This window comes from Blastomyces dermatitidis (assembly GCF_000003525.1).
Source record: "Blastomyces dermatitidis ER-3 genomic scaffold supercont1.2, whole genome shotgun sequence".
Taxonomy (NCBI): domain Eukaryota; kingdom Fungi; phylum Ascomycota; class Eurotiomycetes; order Onygenales; family Ajellomycetaceae; genus Blastomyces; species Blastomyces dermatitidis.
In genome coordinates this window covers 4,467,154-4,494,874 of record NW_025544775.1, presented here as the reverse complement: position 1 = coordinate 4,494,874, position 27,721 = coordinate 4,467,154, and the positions used below count along the sequence as shown (strand labels likewise).

At 38.4% G+C, this 27,721-nt stretch overlaps 3 protein-coding genes across 5 annotated transcripts; 2 read left to right on the top strand and 1 right to left on the bottom strand.

Moving 5' to 3' along the window:
* Window positions 1-3,948: 3,948 nt before the first annotated feature.
* Window positions 3,949-7,895, top strand: BDCG_16463 (uncharacterized protein; the record flags this gene model as incomplete). The annotated part of the gene is made up of 9 exons (XM_045425693.1): window positions 3,949-4,045; window positions 4,149-4,404; window positions 4,477-4,520; window positions 4,593-4,604; window positions 4,676-4,879; window positions 4,939-6,034; window positions 6,121-6,207; window positions 6,963-7,121; window positions 7,196-7,895. 9 exons carry the CDS (start codon window positions 3,949-3,951, stop codon window positions 7,893-7,895), a joined length of 2,655 nt encoding a protein of 884 aa, XP_045279818.1.
* Window positions 7,190-16,203, bottom strand: BDCG_01885 (cAMP-dependent protein kinase pathway protein). 3 transcript variants are annotated; one of them, XM_045417430.1, is made up of 7 exons: window positions 15,643-16,152; window positions 14,610-15,579; window positions 13,300-14,478; window positions 13,097-13,230; window positions 11,718-13,023; window positions 11,389-11,634; window positions 7,190-11,310 (listed from the first exon to the last, which is right to left on the bottom strand). In XM_045417430.1, the coding sequence occupies exons 3-7, from the start codon at window positions 13,801-13,803 to the stop codon at window positions 11,104-11,106; spliced, it is 2,397 nt and encodes a 798-aa protein (XP_045279814.1). In that variant the 5' UTR covers window positions 13,804-14,478; window positions 14,610-15,579; window positions 15,643-16,152; the 3' UTR covers window positions 7,190-11,103. The 3 variants fall into 3 exon arrangements, with proteins under 3 accessions (XP_045279814.1, XP_045279815.1, XP_045279816.1); XM_045417431.1 differs by having other exon boundaries at window positions 8,351-11,310; window positions 14,931-16,152; XM_045417432.1 differs by having other exon boundaries at window positions 9,651-11,310; window positions 14,610-16,203.
* BDCG_16462 (uncharacterized protein) lies at window positions 7,930-9,774 on the top strand (the record flags this gene model as incomplete). Its single annotated transcript, XM_045425692.1, has 6 exons — window positions 7,930-8,088; window positions 8,235-8,432; window positions 8,601-8,898; window positions 9,043-9,301; window positions 9,329-9,529; window positions 9,738-9,774. 6 exons carry the CDS (start codon window positions 7,930-7,932, stop codon window positions 9,772-9,774), a joined length of 1,152 nt encoding a protein of 383 aa, XP_045279817.1.
* Window positions 16,204-27,721: the final 11,518 nt, after the last annotated feature.

The window sequence follows — 27,721 nt, the reverse complement described above, 5'->3', positions numbered from 1 at the left end:
TCATATTTTCTATTTAAAGCTTTATAAGCAATGTCTCAGAGTAGAGCTGTCTCAGCTGAATAATATCAAAATTAAGAGTGATACTGAATATCTTATGAAGAAAATATTAAATAAGTAAATATATTACAGTAAGCTTTAATATCTTATAAATAAGAAGATTATTTATTATCAGAGAATTTATAAGAATTACTTAAGTATTTGAAAAATACTGAGAAAGAGATTGCAAGTTATAAGATAATTAGTAGAGACTACTCTATTATATATCAGAGACATTGAGTAAGAAATACTGTTTAAGACTTCTTATTTTTCTTAAAGAGTTTTTCTAGAGATAATCTCACAGTGATAAGTCAGTGTCTTATAAGCTCTATAGTACTCTTCTTCTATTTTCTCTCAAAGAGTTTTTTAGAAGTTTAATGAGACTATATAAGTGTAAAATTCCTGAAGCAGTTAGAGAAAAGAGATACTTGAAATTAATAAAAAAGATTAATATTATTAACTTATAAGCTGCTGCTATTCTAATAGAGCTGCAGTTTGCTGAAAAAGTAAAAAGAGAAATCAGAGTCTACTTATCAATAATTACATTCTTATCAAACTCATTCTTCATGATTGAAGTCTTCAGTATCAGTATCTTTATCTACTGAGAAGTTAGTGCTGTAGCACTGCAGAAGAGCATAAGAAATGTATAAAATATCAACTTATTAACTTATAAAGTATCTCAGTTATTTAATTGAAGTAAGATTCTCTCTAATCAGTAATTAATCTTCACAGTGCTTTTAATAGTATCATCAGCTGATCTCTTCTTAGAGTCAGTTATTCTGAGATGTTTTTTTATCTCAGAGATTCATACTTTTATCTTCTTTTACAGATGAGTAAGAAGAATCTTCTCAGTCTTAATAGAATTCATTAACACTTAAAGCTCTGAGACTCTCACTCTGTACTGCTTGAATATCTAAGCTTTTTATCAGAGTCAACATGACATCTTTCTGTGAGATAATACTTACAGAGAGATAGAAGTTATTGTTACAGATATAATAGAAATAATAAGAGTGAAAGAAGAAGCAGATGTATAAAATTTCTCTCTTCTTCAGCTGCTTAGTATAGTATAGACAAGTGACAGTGTTAGTCAGAGACTGTACTGAAGTCTTCTCACAGAGAGAAGACAAAGAAATTACAGAACTCTGTGAACTTAACTCAGCAGTATTTCAAGCAGGGCTCAGATATGTCACAGAAGAGAAACTACAGATTAAGCTTCTCAGAGTCACTGTCTTCAGAATCAAGCTCTCTCTGAGATTCTCTCTGAATGATCACACAGAGTCATACATCACTGTGTTAACTGAGAAGAAGAGTAGTATTATAACAGCAGTGAGAGAGACAGAGAAAGAACTGAATATAGATAAATTAATCAGCAGAAGAGACAATATCTCACTACAAGATACAGTAACTATTATTATAACTGTAAGAGAAGTAGAAGAAGAAGAAGAAGAAGAAGATGTAATAATGAAAGTGATACTTTCACAGTTTATCAATACTGTTATCTTCATCTTTAATTAAGCTTTCTTGACAGTCACAGAGACTGCAGCTGCATCATAAAGATATTTATTCACTAGAAAATATCAGAATATATTCTTTATTATTCTTCAAGAATGATACTCTTATACACTTACTATTACAATTGAGAGAGAAGAAAGAAAAATGTTTTATAAGAGAGAAAATCTTTTCAAAAAATCCTGTTACTACTGTTAACTTTGTTTCTAAAATATATTACTTTTGCAGAGAATTTCATATATAAAATAGAATATAATGAGAGATCTGTAAGTCACTTATTAACTACATTTTTCACATTTTAAATTACTATATAAGAAACTCACTTATCATGTATTTGATTTAAATGAAGATAAGTAAAGAAAGATCTATATAGTCAGCAGAAAAACTTATCTATTTCTTTATATTATACACAGCACATGCACTGTCAATCAGTTAATAACTATTGCTATATAACAAAGATAACTTCTAATCTGATAATCTTAAAAGTATAGAGACTATACTCTTAAAGAGAAGAATATTATTATACTCTCAATTATATCAAGACTCTGTTACAGTTTCACACAGCTTATTACTTTTATATAGATGATTTCATTCTATCTGAACTGATTTTTAATTACTCTATAATATTATTCAGATATATTATAGAAAGATCTGATTAATAAATATAAGAATTTTACTTCTATATAAGATTAGCAGATTACTTTTTCTTAATAGTAAGATACTACTGAGGTATCACTTCAGCTATTCTCACTTATGAAATGAGAGAAGAGTATCTGCTTATTACCTATATAAAATAGCTAGATACTGACTTCTTATGAAAGAAGTCAGTGATTCATTTTTCTTCTACTGAAATATATATAAGAGTTACTATGTATCTTATATAATTTTCTTAGTATATTAAGTATCATATCTGTGATATTCTTACAATAACTCTGTAGTCTATGAGCTTACTATTTAAGTAAGATAGTCAAGCTCATCTATACAGCTTTTTAAACAACTACTTTTACATGATATTATTAACTAGTCACTGCTTCAGTTCTGTCACATTACAATTCTATAGAAATAATTCACTTAAGAGTATAAAGAAGATCAAGAAGAAAGTCTTTTTCATTAAAATTATAGATATTCTGAGATAGAATATTATACTGCTTAATCTTCTTCTGTAACTATTTAATAAAAGTTAGTAAAAAGCTCATAAAATTGTATATAAAAAGAAGTAAAAAAACTGTAATTATAAGAATAAAGAATTATTTAAAATAATAGTTATTATCTATCTATTTTCTCTTTTAATTCAGAATATGAAAATAGATACTCTTAATCTTTATTTTATACTACTTATAAAACTGAGATACTCAGTTGATTTCTACTTATATCTTAATAATCTTAAATACAAAATTGTATAGTATTTAAGATATCATAGAGAAGCTGTAATTAAATAACAGATTAATATAAAATAGAAGACATTATTCTTCAGTATTTGTGAGATTCTAATAGTAAGTTAATGTTATCTCTATTCTAGAGATCTGTTGATCTTTGAACTACTGTATCAAGATAATACAATTAATTCTGAATTCCTTTATAATCACAGCATATTTAGAAATCAATTATTGATTCAATTGAGTGATTGCTTGCTCTATAATCACTTCATTGAGTGGCATGGTGGGTGATTGAAGTTGAAGAGTTGCAGAGATTCATGGAAAAAATAGCAGTTCGTTGGGTGGATGAGTTCGTTGGGTGGTGAGTCACGTTATCCCTGGCTATAGAGTCGCAGGTTAAGCGCGTGTGTTGCAGTGAATATCGATCTGATTTGAGCATAGCTAACCTGGATGGAGGTTTTACGTTAGAGATAGTTATAGTGAGTGATGGCTTGGTTATGACTGAGGCTAAGGAAGGATGCTACATGGGAGTAGCTTGCTACTATGTCCAGCATGTCCTCCCTTTCCCGTCTTCCCCGTCTTCCCCGTCTCCCTGTTTATTCGGGAGTGACTATACCGCCTCCCTCCCTGGGTTGGAGTATACTGGAAATGGAACACAGGAGCAGCCCGGTATGGGGAAGCAACTGCCAGAGTTGACACTGGGCGACGAGGATGCCTTCCTCGTCTTGCACGGCGCCGACACATGGGGGACTTCCACATAAAGAAAGGAGGAATTTGCTCTGTTTACTGTTTTGCTTCTTCTCTTCTCTTCTCTTTTTTCTTCCAATTCCTCCCCATTATCTCCCCATCCCACCGTTCACCACTATCTGATAGCCTACGGATAGGAGTCTGGCTTTTTGAGGGAGCTCCGCTTTTGCTCAGCGTCTGTTTGTTTGTATCAGTTCCTAGCAACTTTGTGTCCATTCCTCCCCAGTCGCAGAAACAGCAAAAGAAAGATCAGTTGGTCCGCCTATTAAAGCCTCTAACCATGCGTTTTGAGAACTGGGACGTCCTCCTTTTCCCTGACGGTTCGAAGGTGCCCATTCAAGAATTCAAGACGCAATGCTTCGTGACTAGGGACAGTGGTTAGTTACCGTCCTCCGTCTCTTTTATATTTTCTTCTCTGCATGGCGTCTATACGACTGAAAACTGAGCGAATTTTCCTCTGGGGGTAAACCCCTTCTGTAGAATCTCCCTACATGCATATCGAATCTTTGGTCACTGCTTCCTCCCACCCTCTTCAGCCAAGTTATGCCCAGGGCATCATTGGCTACACTCCTATCTTGACGACCTTTGTCCCTAGCATGTCTCGCAACAGTCCGTTTAGGATTTCTATCCATAGTTGGAAGAAGCCGGCTCCCACGAGGATGATGGAGAGCCTCATGCAGCCGGATGACTCTGTCATGTTTGAGATGCGGGTGTTTATTGATGGAATATTTATTGCGTGTGTAAAATCTGATGATTTCAAAATCCACCAGGCATCTTGTACTAATTTTACTTCTTTAACCCCCTTAAGTGGGAGTCTGACCAACCAGAGGACTGGGTGGCCTCAAGTTATCGGTACGTTATATCCTGTGTTATGTGTTATTATGTTTTTTGTTCTGATTATGGCCTTGTTAATGGCAAATATAGATTCCAATTCTCGTAAGTCGATCAATAATATGATATACGCCAGTTTGCGAAGCTTGCTCATAGCTAAACACTTTATGTACCAGATGTCGACAAAAATGGCGACCAGGATTGTTTACACTTCCCGGCGTTCCATGAAGAGATGCTTCAACAGAGCCACTGGGAAGCCGGGGAAGAGTTTGGCCGTATCAAAATTGTTGTTGCGGAAGGGTTTTCTCGACCCAATCGAAATCCCCCATTCGAAAGAGTTAGGAATCTCGTTTTCTTCTCTTTCCAACATGCTCCGTTGAGTAAGCCGTGTCCGTACCCAGCCACTACACTTGGACATAAACTTATCATGGCACCACAGATATTTTGGAAGGCTCGAATTTAGCCTGGCCAAACCCGGGAATGTGGCATCAGGCCTCACGCCCCAGTTTCAAATACCATCTTGGGGTCGACTATGGTGGTATTAGGGAAAATGAAGATGCTCACTCCCACTCTCCAACTCGCCCAGAGCCTCGTGGAATTGGTATCTCGGACGCTAGTCGCTCCTCGCAATACACAACCTGGCCCCAGCGGCTTTATCCTACTCCTCAGACGTCTTGGGCACGGCCCGCATTACCGGCGAGGGACTCTAGATGGCCTTTGCAACCTGTAGTCCAGGACCCCTTCATTGATTCTTTCAGGGAGCCGGGTCTCAGTCGGCGTTCCCGCTCAACCTTGGACGACGTGTCAATGCCAGACTATGCTGCATCAAGCTCCAATAGCAGCCGAGCAATATCTAACATGACAGGCATCAGTTTCGGACAGCACAGTAAAGAGCCTAGTGCTATTGCACCGATTGATGATGAACAGTATAACCAGCTGATCGAGGCACTGAGTCCAGGGAAATTGACCAGTGGAACTCATGCACCGACAAACACACCATCTTCAGCTCATCCCATGGCGTCCAAGCAGTGTGCGGCTAAAGAATCTCGAGCTCGTCGGTCCCATTCGAAACATCCAAGTCGCCCTGGAGCTTTAAAAGAACTGTCCCAGCCAGGAGTACGGGCTGTTTCGGGATCGAGTCCCCGATCAGATAGCGATGAAGGTCTTGGGAGCGAAAATGCACCGCTTCCGTCAAATCTGCTCAGCCCAAACCCAAAGGTGAAAGGGAAGAAGGAGGGTACTGGGAGCGAGGTAGACACGCCGCTCTATGGCTCTAATAGAGTACTCACGAATAGCGCGAAAACGGTCAGAAGATCACAGAGTAACATTACTGCATCCGCTGAATCGAAACGCAAAAGGTTGGGTACTTCAGAACAAGTAGAAATTGCAGAAGACACCGAATCCGGCAGCCCTTCACCTACCAAAAAAATATCCCGCCTGGAGGCCAAAGACTTGAGCCCCCGGTCGACACTCGAAGAAGCTCTGGAGGCAAGAACAAGAGTCACTGCCACAAGACGAGAAACAGAGGCGTCGGGGTAAATGGTTCTAGTTGGTTGTAATTGTTAGCTAACAATCCCCTGGAACTTTTACAAGTCTAGCTAGCAATATAAGACTATACCAGATGGAGGGGTATAGGATTACTGATACAGCGTCACTCTTACACTACTCGATATCAGCAGCACACCTCAAAACGGAAAGACCATTCTAGGTATTGACCAAGTTAGCAGAATTCATGTTTGCCAGTATTTTTTGTGGTTTCGTTTTCCCTTTATTCTGTTTATTTGTTTTCCCTCTCTTTCCCACTTCTAGTCTTATGGTCTAGCTAGGGCCGTATCGGAACAGCTATCCGTTGGGGAAATGTAAAGCAGCAGTTACAGAGCTCTATCCCTCGTTGAGGGCTTTTAACACTTAGCAGGTGGGGTGTAATGCGGGCGTGGTTTCTCGTATGTTTTTGGCGGTTCCTTTTGTTATTGTGCCGCAATCCAGGTAATTGAGTCTCCTACAGAAGAGACTCCTGGTATCTCCTTCCCCTCTTCCCTGTGCTGGCTTCCTGTCTTCCTGTTTATTCGCCTGGAGGGAATAAGGGACGCTTTTTTCCGCCGAGCCCCTTGGCCATTCGTCTCCCAGCAACCAATCCTTAGAAATATGGAATGTGCTTGCCGCCCATATCAGATCATCTCGTTCGCTTGATATCGCATTGCTGTTTCTCCGGGAGATGTCTAGCGTGCGGATGTTGCTGCTGCTTTTTTTAGTCCCTTATTGTTTGTTTTGCTGCTGCGGGCGAATTGGTCGCGTCCTATATCAATTGCCTCTTCACCTGAATTATGCCAGGGAGATCCCGTCACCAGACCTGCTGCCTTTCTCTCTTCAACTTGTCAATGTTCTAAGTAATAACCATTGCCTCTTTATACTTTTTCCCTTTCATTTCTTTTGATACCAACAGTTATATTGCATGATTCACAGCTTAGCCTCTGGCTCAATTCCACCTTCTAACATGGGCTCTCAATATGCCGCTCCCTTAGGCGATCTTCGAAATATCCAGACCAATGATAGTGCAGAAAATGCCCTTAAACAAGATGCGACTAATGAAATTCATAGATCCCTAAACAATGCGTCATCAGTGTCAGTGGTCAGGGACCAACATCAATCTCTAGAAGAAAAGGCTCCATTGCTGGATAAGCTTCTCAAATCCCAAGGCTTGTCCCGGCTAAACCTTGCGTCCTATCCTGCCAAATGAACAATACCTCAAAACCTCATACCGCGACCTCGACCTCGATGCCGCACAACCCGGCACTCGAGTGTGTTATCCCCCGCGATAGCTCACGAGGGTCAGCACCTCCTCCCCCCCTACCACCACAGCCCTTGGGGATTGTTGGCTGGGTTGCTTGCCAGGAAAATGTCGGACCTACAACCCATTCGCCCCTGGCAGAGGTTGGGTTTGCTAGCTTTGCACCTAGTCCTACATTTCCCAAGGCCAGCAGTACTGGGTTTCCTGGGCTGGCCTCGATGCAGACATATTCCCCGGCTGACGTGATCAGCTCCTTTGGAAACATAGAAGGATGTGCAGGGATAATAGCTCGTCCAACACATATGCTATCGGGGTGCACTTGCCCCCAATCTCAGACATCCCAAGACCACAACGCCGTTCCTGGGATGTCCGGGAGCAGCAGCGTTGATGGCGGCCGCCATAATGACTCTGAATCCAGGGGAAGGCTGGAATCTGACCTTGCTGATGACGTGCTGGCTGCCGCTGCGGCAGCAGCTGTCGAGGAGCCCCAGCCTCAGAACCTAAAATTTGGGGACTTGGATGTTGACTTTATTGATCTCAACGCGGCTGTCTTTTACTTTTGGTGTTCTATCCGTCGTGGCCAGCCTGCTCCCGCATTTCAGCTATGAGAGAATTGCTGGGGGAAATTGGAGAGCATTCCTCATGTACTGGGACACAGCGACGGCGGCTTCGAAGGATGAGGCTTCTGAGGATAAATTTGTTGCTAAGGCTGAGACGTGCCGTGATGCTCTGGAGAGCTTGAAGGAGAAGTATTCCGGTTGGATTTTGCCTGAGCTTCCGGGCCCAAAGGTGACGCTTGGGGTATGGATTTGGACGGCTTTGCTTCAGGGTATAATAATAATCGTCATAATATTTGGTCCCTTTCTTCTGGAAAATGTTACCTCCACTCTGATACGCAGCATGGAAACTAACTGCGTTATGTCCCTGACATAGAATATTGCCAACAGAACAAACTGGACCGTCCTATTTATACGAAATATGCGCACGAGGAAGGGTTCTGGTATGAAGTAGAGGTTGGAGGGGTATCTTGCTTCGGGGCCAATAAGTTCTATAAAACTGCAACTGAGGCTATACATGCTTCTGCTCATGCAGCTCTTTATTGTCTTTTAATCACCGGCCCCGAGATTATGCCATTGTTTCAAGGGGTTGGTCTTGCAGGTGGTTTACTTGCGAACAGCTTCAGGGTGGAACTATTACTACACATGTTCAGAAACCATCACTTCAATCACAGGGAAGAACCACACTATTCTATTTTTCGCAGCGGGAGGTTTCCATCCGATTCCATAGCTAACATGACAAAACAGATTACCCAGGCTATGCGGAAACGACATGTGGGCAGAAACCGACTGTTATCTGGCGACCCAGGTGTGCCTACTGCGCCCAGGGCTGTTCTGCTGCCACCTGGGCCAACAAAGCAAGTGGGTAAGATGGCTAGAAAGGGCAAGAAGAAGGATAACGGAAAGAACGCCAACTTGTTGCCGATTCCTACGACGAGTCGGCGGTTGCCAACCGTAGTACTCCCGTCATCTGAGACGAAAAGCCACAAAATATGGCCTGGAGACCTTGAGTTGATGACGAAGAAATATTCGAATCCGTGCGAGCGTGTTGAAAGTAAACCCTTCCAAACCCCATTACAGCCTTTAGCCCGTCTACTGACTTTTTGCTTTACGATGTGTCTGCCGCCGGATCGTCCCTGACGGGGTGTTCTCCGGTAGCTGTCACCCCCTCACGCACAATTTTCTTTTTTTGCAATAGAGATATGCTTTCTTTTATCCATGGAACTGCCAGAATATCACATAACCCCGTTGGAAGGACAGGCGGACGGGACTGCTCTGCTTTTCAGCGCGGCGGCGCGGTTCCCAAATGATCCATTCCTTGCGCGGGTTGGTAATATTGGGTGGACCAAGTATGTTGAATCGACGCAGATGGCTAAGGAGAAGTGTGCTGTGCAGGTGCTTGGGTATCTGATGAGGATGGTTAGGGAGGATGAGGATTGGGAGCAGGAGGATCCGGGGTAGAAGGTTGGGGAAAATATTAGCAGGTGGGAGGGAATGGCTGCTTCAGCTGCTGCAGGTATGTTAGATTTGGGGGTTAATGTGGATTTTGGAAAGGGTGGTGCTGCGGTTGATCGGTTTGGTTCGGATGCTAGGTGTGATTTCATTCCCTTGGAGTTGGAAGGGTCTGTGAAAATCAAGGAGGAGGATGAGGAGGAGGGTGGGATTATGTGGACGGGCGAGGTTAGGTGAGGATGGGGAGGGGGGCTAGGAGCGCTTGGAAGGGACTTGCTTTTTTACGAGAGAATGAGTGAATGACTGACCCCTTCTATCTTTCCCTTCAGGGCTTTTTCGACTAGTTTCTGTCCTACGAGTTTTTTTTTTTTTTTTTTTTTTTTTTTTTTCTTTGGATAATCACTCTTTGCGTGAGTTCTTATAGTACTAATAACAATACAGAAGCAAAAAGAATGAGAATAATGATCGAGCAGAGTAAAACTGAGATGGATGATATTTCAGGGGATCGGCGGTTTACAAATGACATAACGCCGGCGTGGAAAGTGGCGGGCGGGCGACTTGGTAAACGGAAGGAGGAAAGGAGGAGAGAGGTATAAATGAGAGAGACAGACAGAGAGAAAGAGAGAGAGCAAGAAAATAATAATGGAAACAGTTTGATTGAGATGGAGTCTGAGTTTGATCACGTACATTTTTCAAAGTAGATGTACAATGTAATGATCATGATAATAGTAAAACAGGCAATGCACTTGTTATAAGAACATAATTTTAAAAGGTAGAGACAGAATGAGGGGGGAATGTCAAAAGCAAGGTTCTTATGGTATGGCTTGTAATAATATCAGTAACAATGATGAAAAAAAGTTTCATTAAAAAAAAAGAAGTAGGAGACGAAAAGTGGAGTTTGTTAAAGTGAAGATAGTTATGTGAATGGAGGCAAAATAAGAGAAGCGGTCCTCAGGAGTAAGTAGCAAAGTAATAGAAGAAGAGCAAGAATCCAAGACAAGAGAAGAAATTATTTTAAAACCAAGTATGAGAGAGAGAGAGATATGATTAAACAGATGATTTAAATTATGGAAGAAAACGGAAAAAAAAAGAAAGTAGGAAAAATAAGGAAAGAGTATAGCATGACACAATTAAGACATGAAAAGGAACGAGTCAAACAGGAAAGACAAAAGATAATAATGGAATTAAAACGATAGGAAAAGGAAAAGGAATTGCAAAAATCCAGGGTATGAATTTGTTGAGAACACACGTAGAAAAAAGAATCCAAAAACAAAGCCATTAAAAAAAGCAGAACATGGGGTGATAATACTAATGCAGGGAGGGGGAAATCAAGATTCTTTTTCCACATTTCAACCATCAAAGAAGTTAAAAGAAAAAAAGAAAAAAGAAAAAAAGAAAAAAAAGAAGGATCGAGAATCGCCGGGGGTTTTTGCTTGCCTCTTTTCTCTCCTCGTTTTACTTGTAGTAGCTGCAGCTGCAGTAGTTCTTGTTGTAGGTAGTATAGGTTTCCAACTCGTTCTCTTTTAAAGATATAACAAAAACAGAAAGGAAATGTAACGAAGTATAAGGAAGAGAAGTCACACAGACGAACATACACAACAACACAAGCACACACATACATGAACAATAAGAGAAGGAGAATGATTAAATGATGGGTAAAAAAAAATGGAGAAAAAAATTGCAGAAGCCAGAACGGAAAGAGTAAGGTAACCAGAGGAATAACCCAAGGATTAGAAGAAAATTAAGCGGAAAATAATAAAGAAAAATTTAGTCATCAGTCATCAATCAAAAAGAACCGCACCCCAGCCTAGAGAGAAGAAATAGAGAGAGAAGAAAGAAAGAGAAGTTTACAGCCATTCTCCGCACCCGCTCCAACACCATCGGCCGGGTATGGGATATTCGGGTCGAAACCGAATCCATTCGGATCATCTGTGTTTAGGAACGAGTCAAAGTCGAAGTTCTCTAGGATATCCGGATTGTCCAAAGCGGTGAAGTCGAGGTTGTAATTGTTGGTCTATTGAATTTGTCCAGATTTAGCAAGGTAAGGAAGTCCAAAGGTGAAGGGGGATAAGGGAAGAGATTCAAGGCTTACATCTGAAAGATTCATGTCGAATGTCTGGTTAGGATCTTGTTGTTGTTGAATAAGATTTTGCGCAGCGGGTGCGGAGGTGGGTTGGGGAGCGTTTGTAGTTGGGTTCGTCGTGTTCTTGTTGAATGAGTTCGGATGGACAGGGGTGATAGGAGTAGGTGGCGTGGGAGTTGGGGGTGGTTCGGCTTCCGACGATGGAGTCGCGGCGGTATTCGACGCGTTGGCTGTAGACGGTTTCTTTGGAGGCCGCTGGTAAAAAGAAAAAAAAAAAAAATAGCTTATTAGCTTAGCTTCAATTAAAACCTTAAAATATCACATCATGTATTCCTCACCTTTCTTGGATTTTCCTTTGGTTCCTTCTTCCCCTTGGGAGCTGGCTTATTGGACTGCTGTGGAGTTGGAGGAGCCGCCCCAGATTGGGGAGAGGAAGGTTGTGCCCGGCCTGCACCAGCGACGCCGGCTGGGGGCGCTTGAGGAGGTGGCATAGCGTTGCGCTCTTGTGGGGTTCCCGCAGGCTGGGGCGGCTGACCCACTTGCTGCTGTTGGATCATGGGTTGCCCTTGGGGTCCTTGGCCCTGCCAGTTGCCGCTTGGCATTCGATTGCCAGCAGCGCCAGGCCCTTGCGGTCGCGACATGGCATCCATAGGTTGGGCCATTTGAGGGCCGCTGAATGCCGGGTTCGAACTTGGCGGTCTCATTCCATTCTGAACGACACCTTCTGGCATATTCTTGTTCATGAAAAATGCCCCGCCCATTTCTTGCGGCATCTGGCCACCAAAGTTCATTGACGCAGGAGAGCTGCGACCCTGGGCCATCGCATCACCAACAGAAGGAGAGCCAGGTAGACCAGACTGAGGCATCTTCGGGGTGCCTCTCTTCATCTGATCATTCGGGTTCGGGGATGCGCCGGCCCGACTGCCCTGCGGGGATGTGCCGGGAGGTAGGTTAGGCTGCCCAGGCATGCCTGGTTGACCATCGCCTCGGGTAATGCTGTCTTGCTCCTGACGAGCCATGAGCAGGCGACGTTTATTCTGCTGCTCCAGAAGCATCAGCTGCATTTGATAATCTTGGAGGGCATGATTCCCGGAGCCAGGCGTTTGCATTTGTGGTCGCGGAACTTGCGCCATTTGGCCGTTTGCGCCATAATATTCTTGCATTGGCAAGAGCTGACCATCATGCATGGGCATGGTGTCACCTTGGTTTGGCATGACTCCGGGATTCATTAAGCCATTCGGCATACCCTGGTTGTTCATTGCTGAGCGATTGTTATGTAGAGCCATGCTTTGATTATATACCTGGAGAGATTTTGCTTGTACAGAAGGATTTTGCGCCTGGAACGAACTGAACTGTGCAGGAGTCAAGTTGTTCGGGTTGATCCCGTGCTGCATCAACATCGCGTTGGCCTGGTGGGCTGGACGGCCAGGCATTTGGCCCTGCCCACGCCCATTTGGTGCCATCTGCATTCCATTTACCTGCGAGCCGTCTAAACGAGGACGCTTCGAAGGTGATGGAGCGTTTTCGGCAGACGACGGCGATTGAGGTCTATGGCCGTTCATTTCCATCTCAGAAGGTTCACGTTGCATCTGATGATGCAGCATTTGTTGATTTTTCTGCAGCTGCGCCATGTGTTGGGGCGTCCTGTCCGACAGTTAGTCTCACGAGAGGAGAGAAATTTTTGACATTACCCGTATAAAAAATATTATCAACGTACATATTTGGGTTCTGCATCATGGTCTTTTGAATATTGGCAGGAATCATGCCAGTACGGGCTGTGCGCATGTTATATTGCGCAGGCATCATTTGCGACTGGCGCAACATTTGCTGGTTTTGCATGCGCAGCAATTGCTGAAAAGCAGCGCATTATTTCAATTAGTATTATCAAAGAAAAGTAAATATATATATGTAAAGACATACCTGGGTCTGTTGGACATAATGCATCGCGTCCGGGTTTTTACTTCGTTTCCGTTGGGCCAAAAAAATATCCCAGAAAAGGTTAAACCAGTCGAGGAGAAAAGGGGTTTGTTGTAAGTCTCCACCAGGGCCTGGAGGTATATTTGGTCGTGGAAGGTCGTCAGGTATTCTTTGTTTATTCACATCGTCCTTGGACTCCGTGGCCATTGCATCACCGTCAACGCCATTCATTTCTCCATCGCGGCGGTGTGATGGAGTCAACTTGGAGGCGGGAGAAGTGCTCATGGTAAACGATTCATCTTGTATTAGGGCTCTTGCACAATCATGATAACCGCGTTTGAGGAAATAGTCGTAGATATAGGTGTTTAATTGCACAATATTGTCTCCCTGAAGACTCTGGCCGTTGGGATCACTGCGCGGGGCTGACGAGCCGTTGTTCATCATGGGGATGCCACCGACGGGACCGCCTGCTCCCGGGTTCATCCCAGCGACGTTCATCTGATTCATAGTTGGAGCGAGTTAGGCCAGCCAACTTGGCACTCTTGTCCAGAGCGTGAGGTAAAACCTCTCCCAATCGACGTCTTTGTTTGGTAGCGCTCCCCAAAACAGGGACTGTGAGTAATAGGAGAAGAGACGATGAAAAAGGCACGGGATTTGAGGAAAATAAGTAGGGCGATCGGAGAGAGTAATAGTAGTAGCAGCACCAGTCGGTGTGTCGTAATGTGGAGGATAGAGAAGGATCGACTGAGCGAACAAAGACGCTTTCGGAGACGACAGCGAAGAATTTTGTACGAAAATATTTCAGAACTGTTAAACTAGACTGTAGAGGTGAATTGCACGATGATCACCACGAACGAATGGGGTTGGATGCGACGACGCGATTTCAGAGAGGCGTTCCTTTTCAGATTTGGAGCATCAATTCCAAAGCGTTGGTTGGGTGGGGAGTCCAGGGGGGGAAAGGAAAAGAAAGCGAAAGAGAAGCAACGGGTATGGCAAAATGCGATGACTTTTGAGTCCTGGTATAGTCAACGGAATAGCTAAGACGGGATATTATTACAGTGCACGACCGACTTTTGCGCGAGAGGGTTGGTGAGGTTGGAAGACAGTGAAGGGCAGCGGCGCGGTTGCGGTTGGTCTGCGTGCGCTTTACGGCAGGCAGGGCTGGAGATAAGGAGGAGAACCCTTTAAAACGAGAGCAAGCGCGAGTTAGTTGGATAAACGGCATAGAATAATGTGGGAAAAAGAGGATAATGTGCGGATTGGTGTAGTGTGGTGTAGTGCGATATGGAGTGGAGAGTGAGTGAAGGGTGTACCTGGGAGGATAGAGGGAGGGAGCAAGGGAATAAGAGTGGTGTGTATGTCGGGAGCGTAGTCTAAGGTCTAGTTTGAGCCTCCCGGGGCGAAAAGCCTGGACAAAGAAAGAGGAGCGTGGTGTGAGGAGATGAAGCAGGCGGAGGAGGAGAGGAGGAGGTGAGAAGAAGAGTAGACGGCAGGAGAAAGTTTGTGGGGGGTGGAGAAGACGTGGATATGGCTGGCAGAGGCGAGGGAAAGCGGGAAGAGGGAGATCTTCCTGGCGCTGTGGGCGGAGAGGGAGGGAAGGCGAAAAGAAGTCAGAAGTCAAAAAGAAGCCCTACTTGCTAGAACAGTAGCAGTCAGTCAGACAGACAGACGGACGGACGACCAGAGAAGCAGCGGACCCCGCGTACTGCGAGTCACATCCGCGATGGTATTTTCTATTTCCAGCTCCAGCAGCGGGCGGGTAGGTAGCTGAGGGGGAGGGAGACTGGCGATGGCGATGGCGATGGCGATGGCGATGGCGATGGCGATGGCGATGGCGGTGGTGATGGAGAGGGAGCGAGGTTGGGTGTGTCGAAGGTTGGTGGAGGAGGAGAAGGGCGGTTTGGCGTGGTGGAGGCAGTGGAGATAAGCGGTGGGAGGAAGGCCAGACGGTGGTTAAGGAGGTGCGATGAGCGTGGCAGAGGGCGTGGAGGTAGTGGTGATAGGCGGGCGGCACACAGTGCGCAATGGCTGGGCGGCCGGGTCGGATTATCGATTCTCCCGGTCCCAGATCAACCCGCGGCCGCAGAACTCCTCGTCACGGGGGGCTTGGCAAGATTTTTGGTTGAAGCGAGGGAGAGGAGAATAAAGTAGGTGGTATATAGGGTTTGTAAAGTGATGATGGAGAGGTTATTTTTATTGGGGATGGCTTGTGAGGGAAAGTTAATCGTTCATAGGTTGCTGGTGGGCTCTTTTGGTGGGGATGATGATGATGACCAACGGTAACTAAGGGGGATTGTTATTTGGACGTTTATTTATACAATTATTCACAATAATAATATAACGTACACAGAATGGACAGATGGGGGGGGAGAAAGAAGTTAAAATAGGAAGCCAAAGAGGAAGAAGAAGAAGAAGAAGAAGAAGAAGAAGAAAAAGACAATCATCAACAATCCGTGCTTTGTGGGGGGAAAAGGAACAAATAAAAAATATCCACGACTTCTGGCGTGTCGTTGTCGCGGTGGGTATATAAATAGATTGCTACTACTACTACATACACTCACTCCTTCTCGCTTTTGCTTTCCCCATGTTGTTTATTTGTTCATTTATTTATATCCCTTGCCTTTCTTCTTTCTTTCCGCCTTCCTTTCTTTCTTCATTTCCCTATCGCCTATAGTTATACTATCCGGCAGAAACTTCTAGTAGCTTATCTTTTGGATCTCTCCCCGTCTACATTAAGTCGCCGCTCGGGGTTCTGCTGTGGTTGGAGGGAAGGAAAGGCATCGGACAGCGCCTTTTTAATAATGTTCAGAAGATTCATTCAACGGGGAGGGAAGGGCATGATCGACTCCAGGATCCCCCCATGAATCCCGCTCTTATTGGTTGTTGTCCGTCATAGTAAAATTCTTGCCTAGTTAGTAGAACTTCTTGGCTCGCGATTTGCTCCTGCCTCTGAATTGAGTTTAGGGGGATTTTGACTAGACTGGCCGGCGGGACCATGAATTTCATACATTTCTTGGGGTGAGTCCTATCAGAATCATGTGTTGGTGATTACTACATCTACCCTAGTCACATGCCACCCCAACCTATTCATTTAGTGTAACTCATGTAGTTAGATTACAACACAACACAACAATGTTATTCTTCAAGAGGTTATGAAGCCCTTCACAAGCAATGAAAACTGCTGAAATAACATGCCAACTACATCTCCATGTATCATTACACATGCCTAGATGTCTTTTATTAATTAATTAAACTTATGATAAACCTGAGATCAGATAGAAAGTCTGACTTAATAAAGAATTACATATTAACATGTAGAAGAAGAAATTCATAAATATCTGAAGTATAAGAAGAATTAAGTGTGAGTTTATCAATATCTATAATAAATTAAAAAGTGACTGTCTCAGAGATATTTAAGCTGAATGAAATTATTATAGAAGAATAGTCTGATAAGTTTAATATATATAAAGATCTGATTGAAGGTATCAGTGAGATGTCAGATAATGTAGAGAACTTAAGTAACTGAAATGACAATAGCTCAGTAAGTGAGAAGACTTATATAAGACTTAAAATTACAAGACTTCAGTATAAGATTGAGTGAATGAAGATCAGTAGAAGTGACTCTATAGATAATAAAATAAGAGCAGATCTGACAGAATATCTTTAATAAAAAGAAAAGATATCTATTATAATAAAAGTTCTTGAAGAATTCAGAAGCTAAGTAAGACTTATTAAAAGATTAATAGTTCTCACTGAATTTATTAACTACTTAATATAAAGAGAGGAAATTCTTTTGACTGCAGAACTAGACTGATTATGTAATTATATCTGAGATCAGAATCAGATTTTTTAATAGTTTCATTATCAATTCAACTGATTTCATTACACAGTTTTAATATTAGATAGTTATTATTATTATTATTCTTCAATTATAGATATATGCAGTCAGAGACTATGACATCTATCTGAGAACTTTAGTTCTGAGGGTTTTTTCTATATCTGTAAAGTTAACTATTGTACATTCATCAATTTCAGATATGTAAAATCAGAAAATTCCAGCCCAGAATACAAAAACTGTTTACAAATTGTGATGTTTTAACATCTTTTGATACTTTGAAACCATTTGACAATATCATGACAAAAGAAAAGAGAGAAAGAACACAGTCTCAAAGATAGACACATTAAATAGATAGATAGAAAGAAATTGAAAGAAAAAGATACAGAAAAAGATAAAGTAAAGAGAGACTATAACAAAATAAATTATTAAAAGAGAGTGTATAGCTGTTTTAACAGACTATATCTGATTAATTTCCTCCTCTTCATATTCAGATAATTCTGAATTTAGTCATTTTCTTATAGCTGCTTGAGTTTCTGATAGAAAGTCTATTAAGTATTTAATTCCTGTCTCAGTTGAGAATAAGAATCTCATATTTAATTGATTTAGATCATACTTCTCTTTCAATCTGGCTCTGAGACTATTGTATAATGCACAGTGTATTATAATATACTCAGGATTCTCATTTGTATTGCAGAATGAGCATTCTATTAAGTCAAATCTATCATCAAATCTTTGTATATAAGATTTAAAATAGCCATGTCCTAGTTTCAGCTGTATTATAGATGAGAATATTTTCTTTTTACATTTAATTGAACAAGATTTCCACTTGGGTTTTGTTTCAAATCTTGAGTAATGTATACTCTTCTTTTGTTTCTGCCAGCTTTTATTTCACTTGTTTAAACAAGATTCTTTTATTTTTCTTCTTATAAAAGACCAGAACATAATTTTTTGAATAGATCTGCTTAATTCTGCACTCTTTTTTGCAGCTGAATCAGCCAATTCATTGCCATAAATATTCATATGAGCAGGAACCCAGTGTAGATGAATTCTTAGCTTTGATATTCTTCTCTTTTAAATTTTTAAAACAGAGTTTAAGATCAGTTCAAGATTCATTTGATCATTATGAATCTGACTATTTCTAAGTCTTTTTAAAGCAGCTTGACTATCAGAGAATATTCATATCTCTTTCAAACAATTTCCTCTTTTATGAGATTTTATTTCAATGAGTTTGAAAGCTTTCACTATCACAAATAGTTCAGCATCAAAGACTTCACATTCAGAGCCTAGATTTCAGAAATCTGAGATAAAATTAATATTATCTTCAGTAAAAGCAATGCCTGCGCCTAATCTATTCAAGTTCTCATTTTTTGAGTCATCTGAATAAATCAGAATAGAGTCTTTTACATTGATTGTAGAAATTCTCTTCAAATGCTGTTCATATTCTTTCTCTTTTGATAGTTCACTTATTTGTAAGTCTATAAGAGATTCAAGCTTTTTTCTCCAGAGAGATAACTTCTCATGATCAATCTTTTCAACATTTAAAGAAGAAAATTGATTTTTAATCAGAGAGCATAGTCTGTACAGTTGAGAAGGCATTTTCTTTGAAGAATTATTTTCATTTCAATCAAGAAATCTATTCCAATCCAGTTCATTTTCAGAGTTAATTGATGGAAATGAAGAAGAGACTCTTTCTCTGATTATATGATTCAAGCTCATCTTCACAACTCTCAGAGCATAGTTCATACAGGCCTTTTCAAATCTAATAGCAGGAGGAGGAATTGAAGCTTCAATTTTCATTGCTTTAATAGAAGATGATTTGAATGCTCTCAGAATTCTTCTCAAGGCTCTGTTTTACAAACTTTGAAAGAGTTCAGTGAAATTCTCTTGATTATTCCATCAAACTTGAACTTCATAATCAGCTACTGATGTAATACAGGCTATATATAACTGTCTCATAGCCTGGAAGAATAGACCTCTCTCTGTATTTAATAGTCTGATTATGTTATTCAATAGTCTTTCTGCCTTGACAGTTCTTTGTTGAATGTAATATTTAAAATTCAACTTGGAGTTTAACCATACTTCTAATCATTTGACATTTACACTGGATTTAATCTCTTTATTTAAAAGAGTTAGAGATAGTTCTTTCTCATTGAATCTGGGAAAGAAGTGAATTAACTCAGTTTTATTCATATCAAATTGAATTTGATTAATATCTGCTCTAACAAAGATTTTCTTTGCAGCTTCTTCAATTACTTTCAAATTCTCTTTGATAGTTTTTGAGCTGTAGACTAGATCAATATCATTCACATAACTCAGAGATCACACTATTCTCATATTTCTATTTTTGAATAGATATGCAGTGTATATTGCAAATAAAATGAGTGAGATTGAAGACTTCTGTGATACTTCTATTTTTATCTCAGTCTTGTCTTATTTCATTCCATCAAAGAAGAGTTGTATAATTCTTTTAGACATAAAACAGTTAACTCATTTTATTAGAGAAAGTGACAGTTTTAATATCTTCAATGTCTGAATTAACTTTGACTTTGAAACATGATCAAATACTTCCTTTATATCAATAAAAACTGCAGTTGAGACCAGACCCTCATGCTTTGCTATTTGAATATCATGAACAACTGAGAGAACAGTGTCAATTGCAGAACACTGTTTTCTATCTCTCATTTATTCACTGAATAAAAGAGAATCATCTATAGAGCTTATAAAAGATAGTCAAGTAGCTATTATCTTTTCTAAAACCTTTCCTAGACAGTTCAATAGAGATATTACTCTATATGACTTAGAAATTGAAGTTTTTCTATTAGGTTTTGCAAGAATCACTCCAGTGGCTTCTCTCCAGTATTCAGAATGATATTCATTTTTCAAGAGATTAAAAAAGAGCTCAAAATATTCATTCTTTAAGTAGGAATATGTATTTTGAATAATCAAGTGATTAATTGAATCAGGATCTGCAGCAGTTTTAACAGAACTTGAGAAGATAGCTGACTCTAATTCATCTTGTGTAAGATCAGGCCATTCCCAGTCATTTTCATTAATGTAGTTGAGAAGTGATATATTCTCTTCCTCTGAATCTGAATCTGAATCTGGTGAGTTCTGAAAGAGAATTCTCATGAAAGCTTGACACTTTTTCTCAAAAGAGTTTGCTGTATATGATTCATTCTGAAACTCATACTCTAGAGCTGGAAGTTTTGCTACACTTCTTGTTTTAGTATAGTTAAAAGCTTTAAAAACTTCCTTTCCTTGTGCTTCTTCAAGAAATTTATTCCAGCAGTCTGTTTTAGCTCTTTTAATATCTGAAAAATATTCATTTCTGACAGCTTTGAACTCTTCTTCAGATATTACATCATTCTTTCAATCTCTTCTAGCAGTAGCTAATTCTTTTCTTTTAGATGAGATATTCTCATTTCATCAAGGTTTTGAATACTCAGAAGATTTTCTTTTTGAAATATTATCTCTAACACTTGTTAGAATAATAGATGTAATAAGCTTCACTCTATTCTCAAGCATTTCATTTGAGATATCTTGATCAGAATTCCAATATAGCTCCTTCTGTCTTTCAGATTTTAACAGTTTTATGCTCTCTTCAACTGCTTTTCAATCAGCTTTTTCAAAGTTATACTGATTAGAGAGAAGAGGATTTTCACTCATTTGTTTTTCACTCAGTTCAATATCAAATTGAATAATCTCATGACCTGATCCTGATGTCTCATTTGAATTAATAAACCAGTTTACAAGTCTTCTTTTCATTAGATTTTGTAACATGAATGTTAGATCTATAATAGACTTCTGTTTCATGTCTTTTCTAAAGAATGTTTGTTGATCAGACTTATTAACCAAATCTATTGAATGCTCAAAGGTTCATTCAATCAGATTATCAGCTCTCACTGCTCTCTTGCATTCTGAATTTCATCAGGGATGATGTGCATTGAAATCTCCTGCAATTATAGAGTTTCTTGATGAAGTTATGTTCAGAAATTCTCTATCAATTATTCAGATATTGTTGTTTTTCTTCAATGACTTTTCATTATAGATATTTATGAGCTGTATAGTATCAAACTCATTTTCTTTATCTATAATATCACCCATCAGAATATCAGGGTCAGACATGATATTAAATCTTAGATTAAATTAATATCTTGATCTCTTTCTTCCATAGATCACTACTCTTGACTTTATCTCAGACTTTTGAGGTAAAAAGCAGTAGTAGCTTGAATGAAAAATGACATATTTTTGCTCAGCATCAAAATTCGGCTCCTGAAGCAGTATAAAATCAACTTTTTGTTCAAATGCAATTTGAAGACAAGAGTAAATGCAATTTGAGTTTCTATCCACATTATTTTAAATAAATGTGATTTTTGAAGAGTTTTTAAACTTTTTTTCTTATTTTTGTTGTATATTCATATCAAAAGAGAGTAGAGTAGAATCTAATCACTATCATCAGATAGTAGATTATAACTGTTCTGAAAAGTAGGAATCTTAACTGCTTGCATTATATCTAGTTTATCATCAGAGTCATTTCTCAATTCTCTAATCTTAACAGAAGTTTGAGGATTCAAATTCTGTTTACATTTCACTGGAGAATTGAAGTTTGAAGACTTAGATAATTGAGAGTTTCTTCTTTTTAAGCTTGCAGTTGTGAGTTTACTGGCTTGACTCTTCTCTTCAGTTCTAGATTGACTTTGAGCTTCATCTTTTCTTCAGTTCTTTTGAGTTCTAGGAGTAAACATACATTCTTTTGAGCTAGATGCATGTTTTTCTTTGCAGTTAGAGCACTTAAGCAGAGTATGTTGACAAATTTCACCTCTTTTTGAGCATGTTTCACATTTATGCTCACTAGTTTTGTGATCTCTGGCACAGAATGCACATTTTGAGTCTCTAAAACATGAGATTGCAAAGTGTTCATATCTTTGACAGTTTGAACACTGTGTTTGAGCTTTGAGATTCATTCTTGAGTCTTTGTATTCATGAACTCTCATTTTCAAACCTGCTACTCTTACTTCAGAGATCTTTGACTGTTCAAGTGTTTTTGTATATACTAGAACAGAGGCATTTCTCCTGCTTTGTCTGAACTCAATTGAATTTAGTCATACAGGCTCCTTTCTCAGTTGAATGAAGTTGTATTCTTTCAATTCATTTTTGAGAAGTAGCATTCCTTCTTCACAGTCAAAAATTTCAACTGAAATGTCATGAAGAATGAATTTATCTCACTTTTCATCTCTTTCAGATAGAATTGTTGTGTTTAACAAAGATTCTACTGCTGACTTTCAGAGATTCTCATTCTGAATAAGGTATTCAGCACTGAATTCAGGCATTGTAGTCAGAATGATGGAGTTTTCAAAGAATGATGACTCAATTAAAGCTATAACTGATTTTTGAACTTCAATATCAGTCATCAACTGAGAAAAGAACTGCTGATTAATTTCATTTCTGATTCTGAAAATGAGATTTGAGTTTAGCTTGTTTCTTTGCAGAATGTCCTGGTTTGAGACTTTGAGAATAAGTCTTCTATTTCTGAAGATTTGGAAGTTTTTCTCTTTTTGCATTTTCTTTTTCACTTTTCTATGAATAGAGGCATGAGCAGTATTCTTCTCAGTTTTCTCAGGATTTTAAGCAGGTTTTGAGACAGCAGGTTTAGAGACAGCAGATTCAGCTGCTTGAGCATATGTTTTCTTCTAATTCAAAGAAGAAGAAGAAGTAGAAAGAAAGAAAGAAGAAGAGTAAGATGAAGAGTCAGTGATTGTACTGAGGATTTTCAAGGTTTTTTGAACTGTGTTTGAGATTCCAAGTTTGAACTTGATCACCTCCTGTAGTTGTCTAGTCTGAGCATGAAGAATTAACAGAACTTCTTCATTCATCTCACTCAGACACTGCTTTTCAAGAATCTTGCTTGCTTTTTCAAGTTCCTGTATTTCAAGAACTCATTATTTCTCTATTTCTTCTTTCTTTCTTCTCTTCAGAACTTCAATCTCAGAAATAGCATTTGAAAAAGCATCTTTTTCCACATCAACTGAGTGTATTTTTGAACTCATTGTTTTCACTCAATGAAAAGTTGATCAGACTGTTTCAATTGAGATATTTCTAAGTCTGTTTTCAATTGAAAAGTTGATCAGACTGTTTCAAAAGAAAAATAAAAGACTTTTGTGTATAAAACACCTGATTTTTTTCACACTAGTTCAGTAACTAGGTTAGATTTTTGAAGAGAATCTAATAAACTAAAATTGATTTTTAAGATAAATCAATAAAATCTTTACAATCTCTTTCTTGGGATACAGTGAGGAAAAGTATGATATCAATTGATAATAAATCAGATGATATGACAGTTTTTGAGAGAAAAACTGACAAAAAATAAATCAATTTTTTGCAGAGAAATTGATTAAAACTATTCAATTTTATTCTAAATCATTCAATTCTCCTCACACAACAAGTGTGCAACTCAAATCAGTTAATAAAGAGTGTAAAAAAGAATTAAGTATTAATGAAAGCTCTTCAGCCACTGAAAAAGTAATTCTTACTTAAAAGAATATGAAATTATGATAGAAAACAACTCTGTTTTTAATTCTTTGTAAGAATATTGTGTAAAACCCAGAGAAAAACACCTTACTTTTTCAAGAGAAGTAAAAAACTATTTCTAAGATCTTTTTTTTTTGCATTAACTGCTGCAGAAGAATGAGATAGAAACTGCTAAGATATGCACTACTGTATACTCTCTATCAAGACTTTCCCTCTTCAGAGTCTTGATATTATAGAGAATATAAGTCTGTTTCTATATGATAATATAAATATTGCCAGCGGGATGTAGAGGAACTGGTTATTTATATCTCAAAATAGAAGACTTTGTCAATGATTATATCAATATAGAGTTAATTCTCAAATTCAATAGAAACCTAGTGTTGCTGTTCTCAATCCCTTGCAGAATCTATTGAATATTGAGATATTAAAACTAGATTTAATATATCTCACTGTGCAGGGATCAAAGGCTCAGTCAGACCTTGAAGTATACTGATTTTATAGTTGTTGATGTGCTGTTGACTCATTGTCCGTTGATTATGTACTTGATATTATCGCCGAGGTATCTTTTTGTATTTTTCTGCCGGGGATGGGCCAGATTGGGAAGGGCGGTACGAGGGTGGGACTTGGCGTTGATGTTTTGGAACATCAAAGATGGACAGGGTTTTCACGGAGGTCACTCCTCAGATATCTCCACAACTACAGATCAGGGATCTTCCAAAATCGAGAAGATTGGTGCATGCGGCTAGGTCTCTTCACCTTACAATTTGTATGGCGATTTGGCCCGGGGTTGTGGTGTGGTAGGGGAGAACGGGGGGATAATCCCACGCAGGAGTTTCGAACGACGTCTGGTTCATGTTTGGCTGGATAACTCCACCACCACACAGGGTATGCGGTCGGCGATGGGGTCAGAATGCTCGTATGATCGAGGGCTTTTCAATGGATCTATCGGCGGGTTCTTATTCGAAAAATCGAGCGAGTTCGTGGTGGAGCGGTTGTCGACCAATATTAGATAGTAGTTTCATACTGTTCTAGTAAGACTTACTGTCTACTCTTATCACATTTTTCAAATGAGACCATGATTTTCACTTCTCAATTTAAATTATTTTTATTGCTTTAAATGACTTTAAATCTCATTTAAGTGTTACCAAAAAGCATTACTTTTTAAAAAATTAAAAATAGTCTAAAAAAAACCTTAAAATGTCTAAAAATAGTAACTTTATGCTAAGAATGAGACTAAATGAGATCAAATGAAATCACTTTCTCATTTTTTTCAAGTCATGGTCTCATTTTAAAATCTGATATATAGTTACTTTGCAGGTTTTTTTGATAGCCAGTCTCAGCAGAATTCACGCCAAGAAATGTATGAGACTAGATTAAATGAGATTAAATGTGAAATTCATAGTCTCAGCAGCCAGTCTATGCAGAACAGTCTGAAACTAATAATATTCTTAAAAATAATAATCTTGATAAGAATATTATCATAAATATATAACATTTCTGAAAAGAATACAATCTTTGATTATACAATTACATATAATCTGTAATTATCTCACAGACTAAGACTCATTTCACTATACTTAAGAAATTCAAGTTATCTGCTTATACTCTATGAACTATTATAGAGAATAACTTTTCTGAGAGATTTGCTATCTGTAGAATCTGTCTGTTTAAGAAACTGATTAGTATGACTACTAAGTCAAAAGACTCAGATTATGCTTTTATTAAATATCTGATTATTATAAGAACTGATTATATTTATCTAGAATATAAGATCTCAGATGTCATATTTTTTAACAGACTGCTTACAGAAGTCAACAGAGATTGAGTCTCATTCATAAGAAACTAAATGAATCAAATTAATAAAGATAATACTTAACTCTTAGAGAATGATTTTATAAGCCTGTGTTATAATATTCTTTTACAACTCTCTACTGTAAATGAAGTAAATACTGATATATCTAGAAATTCTATCAACAACACACAAGATAAGAATAAGAAAGATAAGAATAAAGAGAAAGATAATAATAAGAATAAGAACACTGAATTCAAACCTGAATATAGAAGTAATGATGTGAGAACCTGCTATTATTATCAAAAGATTGATCATATTCAGACTGACTGTTGAAAGAAATACTCTGAGAAACATTCTTCAAACTTCAATACAAATAGAAACAAGAATAAAGACAAGAATGCAGAGAATACAGATACTACTTCTATTTATAATATTATGAAGTAAGTATTTTATATCAAAGAAAAGATCTATATAAGTGATCAGATAGAAAAAGATATCTGAATTCTAGACTCTGAATCAGATACTCATGTCTCACTTCACAGAGATCTTGTTATGACAAAATCACAGAAGATGAAAGTGATGTTGAAAATAGCAGACAGAACAGTGATCTCTGCTGCAGCTATAGAAGATATAAAGATTTCAGTGAAAGAAATGAATATGCTGTTAAATAATGTCTGCTATGTTCTGAAGTTAGAAGTAAATCTCATGAGTATGAATAAGCTTGTATATCAGAGTTATACCTATAAGCAGTTGATATATGAGAATAATCATACTATGTTGATTATATCTTCTGACTGTATATTCTCATTTACAGCAAGATTAAATGAGAATGATATCTATGAGATGAAAAGACTGATTATATACAGAGACTTGATTCAGTTTACTATACTCAATGATGATTTTGAACCTGTGAACATATTACAGATGAAAGATGATACAATATTAACACTATCTGAAAGAAATGATATAAAGATTATAGAACTTACAATGATGCAATGACATTAAAAGCTAGAATATCTGAATCTCATGAATATCATAAAAATAATGACAGATTCATGTCTAGAGATGAGAATTATTAATTAACAAGCTTTATCATTCTGCAAAGTCTGTGTTCAGATAAAAATGACACATTCAATCTTCACATCTATAATATGAGCTGTTAAGTCAGTAATGAGATTCTTCATCAATCTGATAGAAGATGAAAAAACACTTTTCAATGAGAATGACACTCTTACTAGAGAGAATGTAAGCTACTGATTGAGTATAATGAACAATATAATCTGTTATAGATGAGTAATTCTTATGATAAGAAAGAAAGAATCTACTGCAAGATTAATGAATTTCATCACAGATATTGAGATAACTACATAATATTAAGTTGAAACTCTATACTGGGATGATGAAGAAGAGTTTAAAAGTCAAGAACTTAAGACCTACTGTCAGAGTAAAGAAATAGTATATGAAATGACTACATCTGATACATCACAATCAAATGACTCAGTGAAACACATGAATTAAATAGTTACAGAAAAGATGTAAAGCCTACTATTTAATAGTGAATTAGAAAGAGAACTTTGAGATGAAGTAATACAAGCTATAATCATGATAATCAACACATCTTCAACATCAATAAAGATATTTGAATGTAAGAAAGAAACACTACTTACATCTTTTAAAGTGTGAACTGAGATGCAACCTTCTATTCATTGAATACAGAGATGAGAGTGCAAGATCTATAAGAAGAATTTGAAAGTGTCAAATAAGCTTGCAGATAGAACTGACAGCAGGGAATGACAGCTGATTGAATATCAAGAATTATATCAATATTGTGTGTGAGATTCTGTTGCATATTGTCTTGAGATTGCATGAGATGTTATATTTGATAAAGCTCTTGACATGGATGTAAATACACCTGTAAATACAGTGAGAGAATTCAATGAATTGTCTAATAAATTGAACATTCTGAATGTCTGAGAGAGATAGCAGCACTGCTTACTATAACACCTAGTGAAGAAAAAGTCAGATGTTTTGAAGATGATTGTAAATAAGAACTTAAAGAGTGTAATTAATTCAATCTATCTTCTAGATAATGAGACACAGCTTATCATGAATGAAGAGTCTGAAGACTCTGTTAATGAGAATGATTCTGTTCTAAGTGTTCTGATAGACTGATCAACTATGCTGACAGAAGTCAAGAGAAGCTCAGACTGAGACTATTGACATAAGGCAATGAAAAAGAAGATTAAGATATTTGAATAGAAGAAGAT

Excerpts from the sequence above, each read along its gene's own strand:
- BDCG_01885 (XM_045417432.1), bottom strand. The coding sequence starts at position 13,803 with ATGAATCAGATGAACGTCGCTGGGATGAACCCGGGAGCAGGCGGTCCC. Across the intron at positions 13,231-13,299 it reads ATTATGTCCAACAGACCCAG|CAATTGCTGCGCATGCAAAA; the intron begins GTATGTCTTTAC and ends GCTGCTTTTCAG. Across the intron at positions 13,024-13,096 it reads ATGATGCAGAACCCAAATAT|GACGCCCCAACACATGGCGC; the intron begins GTACGTTGATAA and ends ACTGTCGGACAG.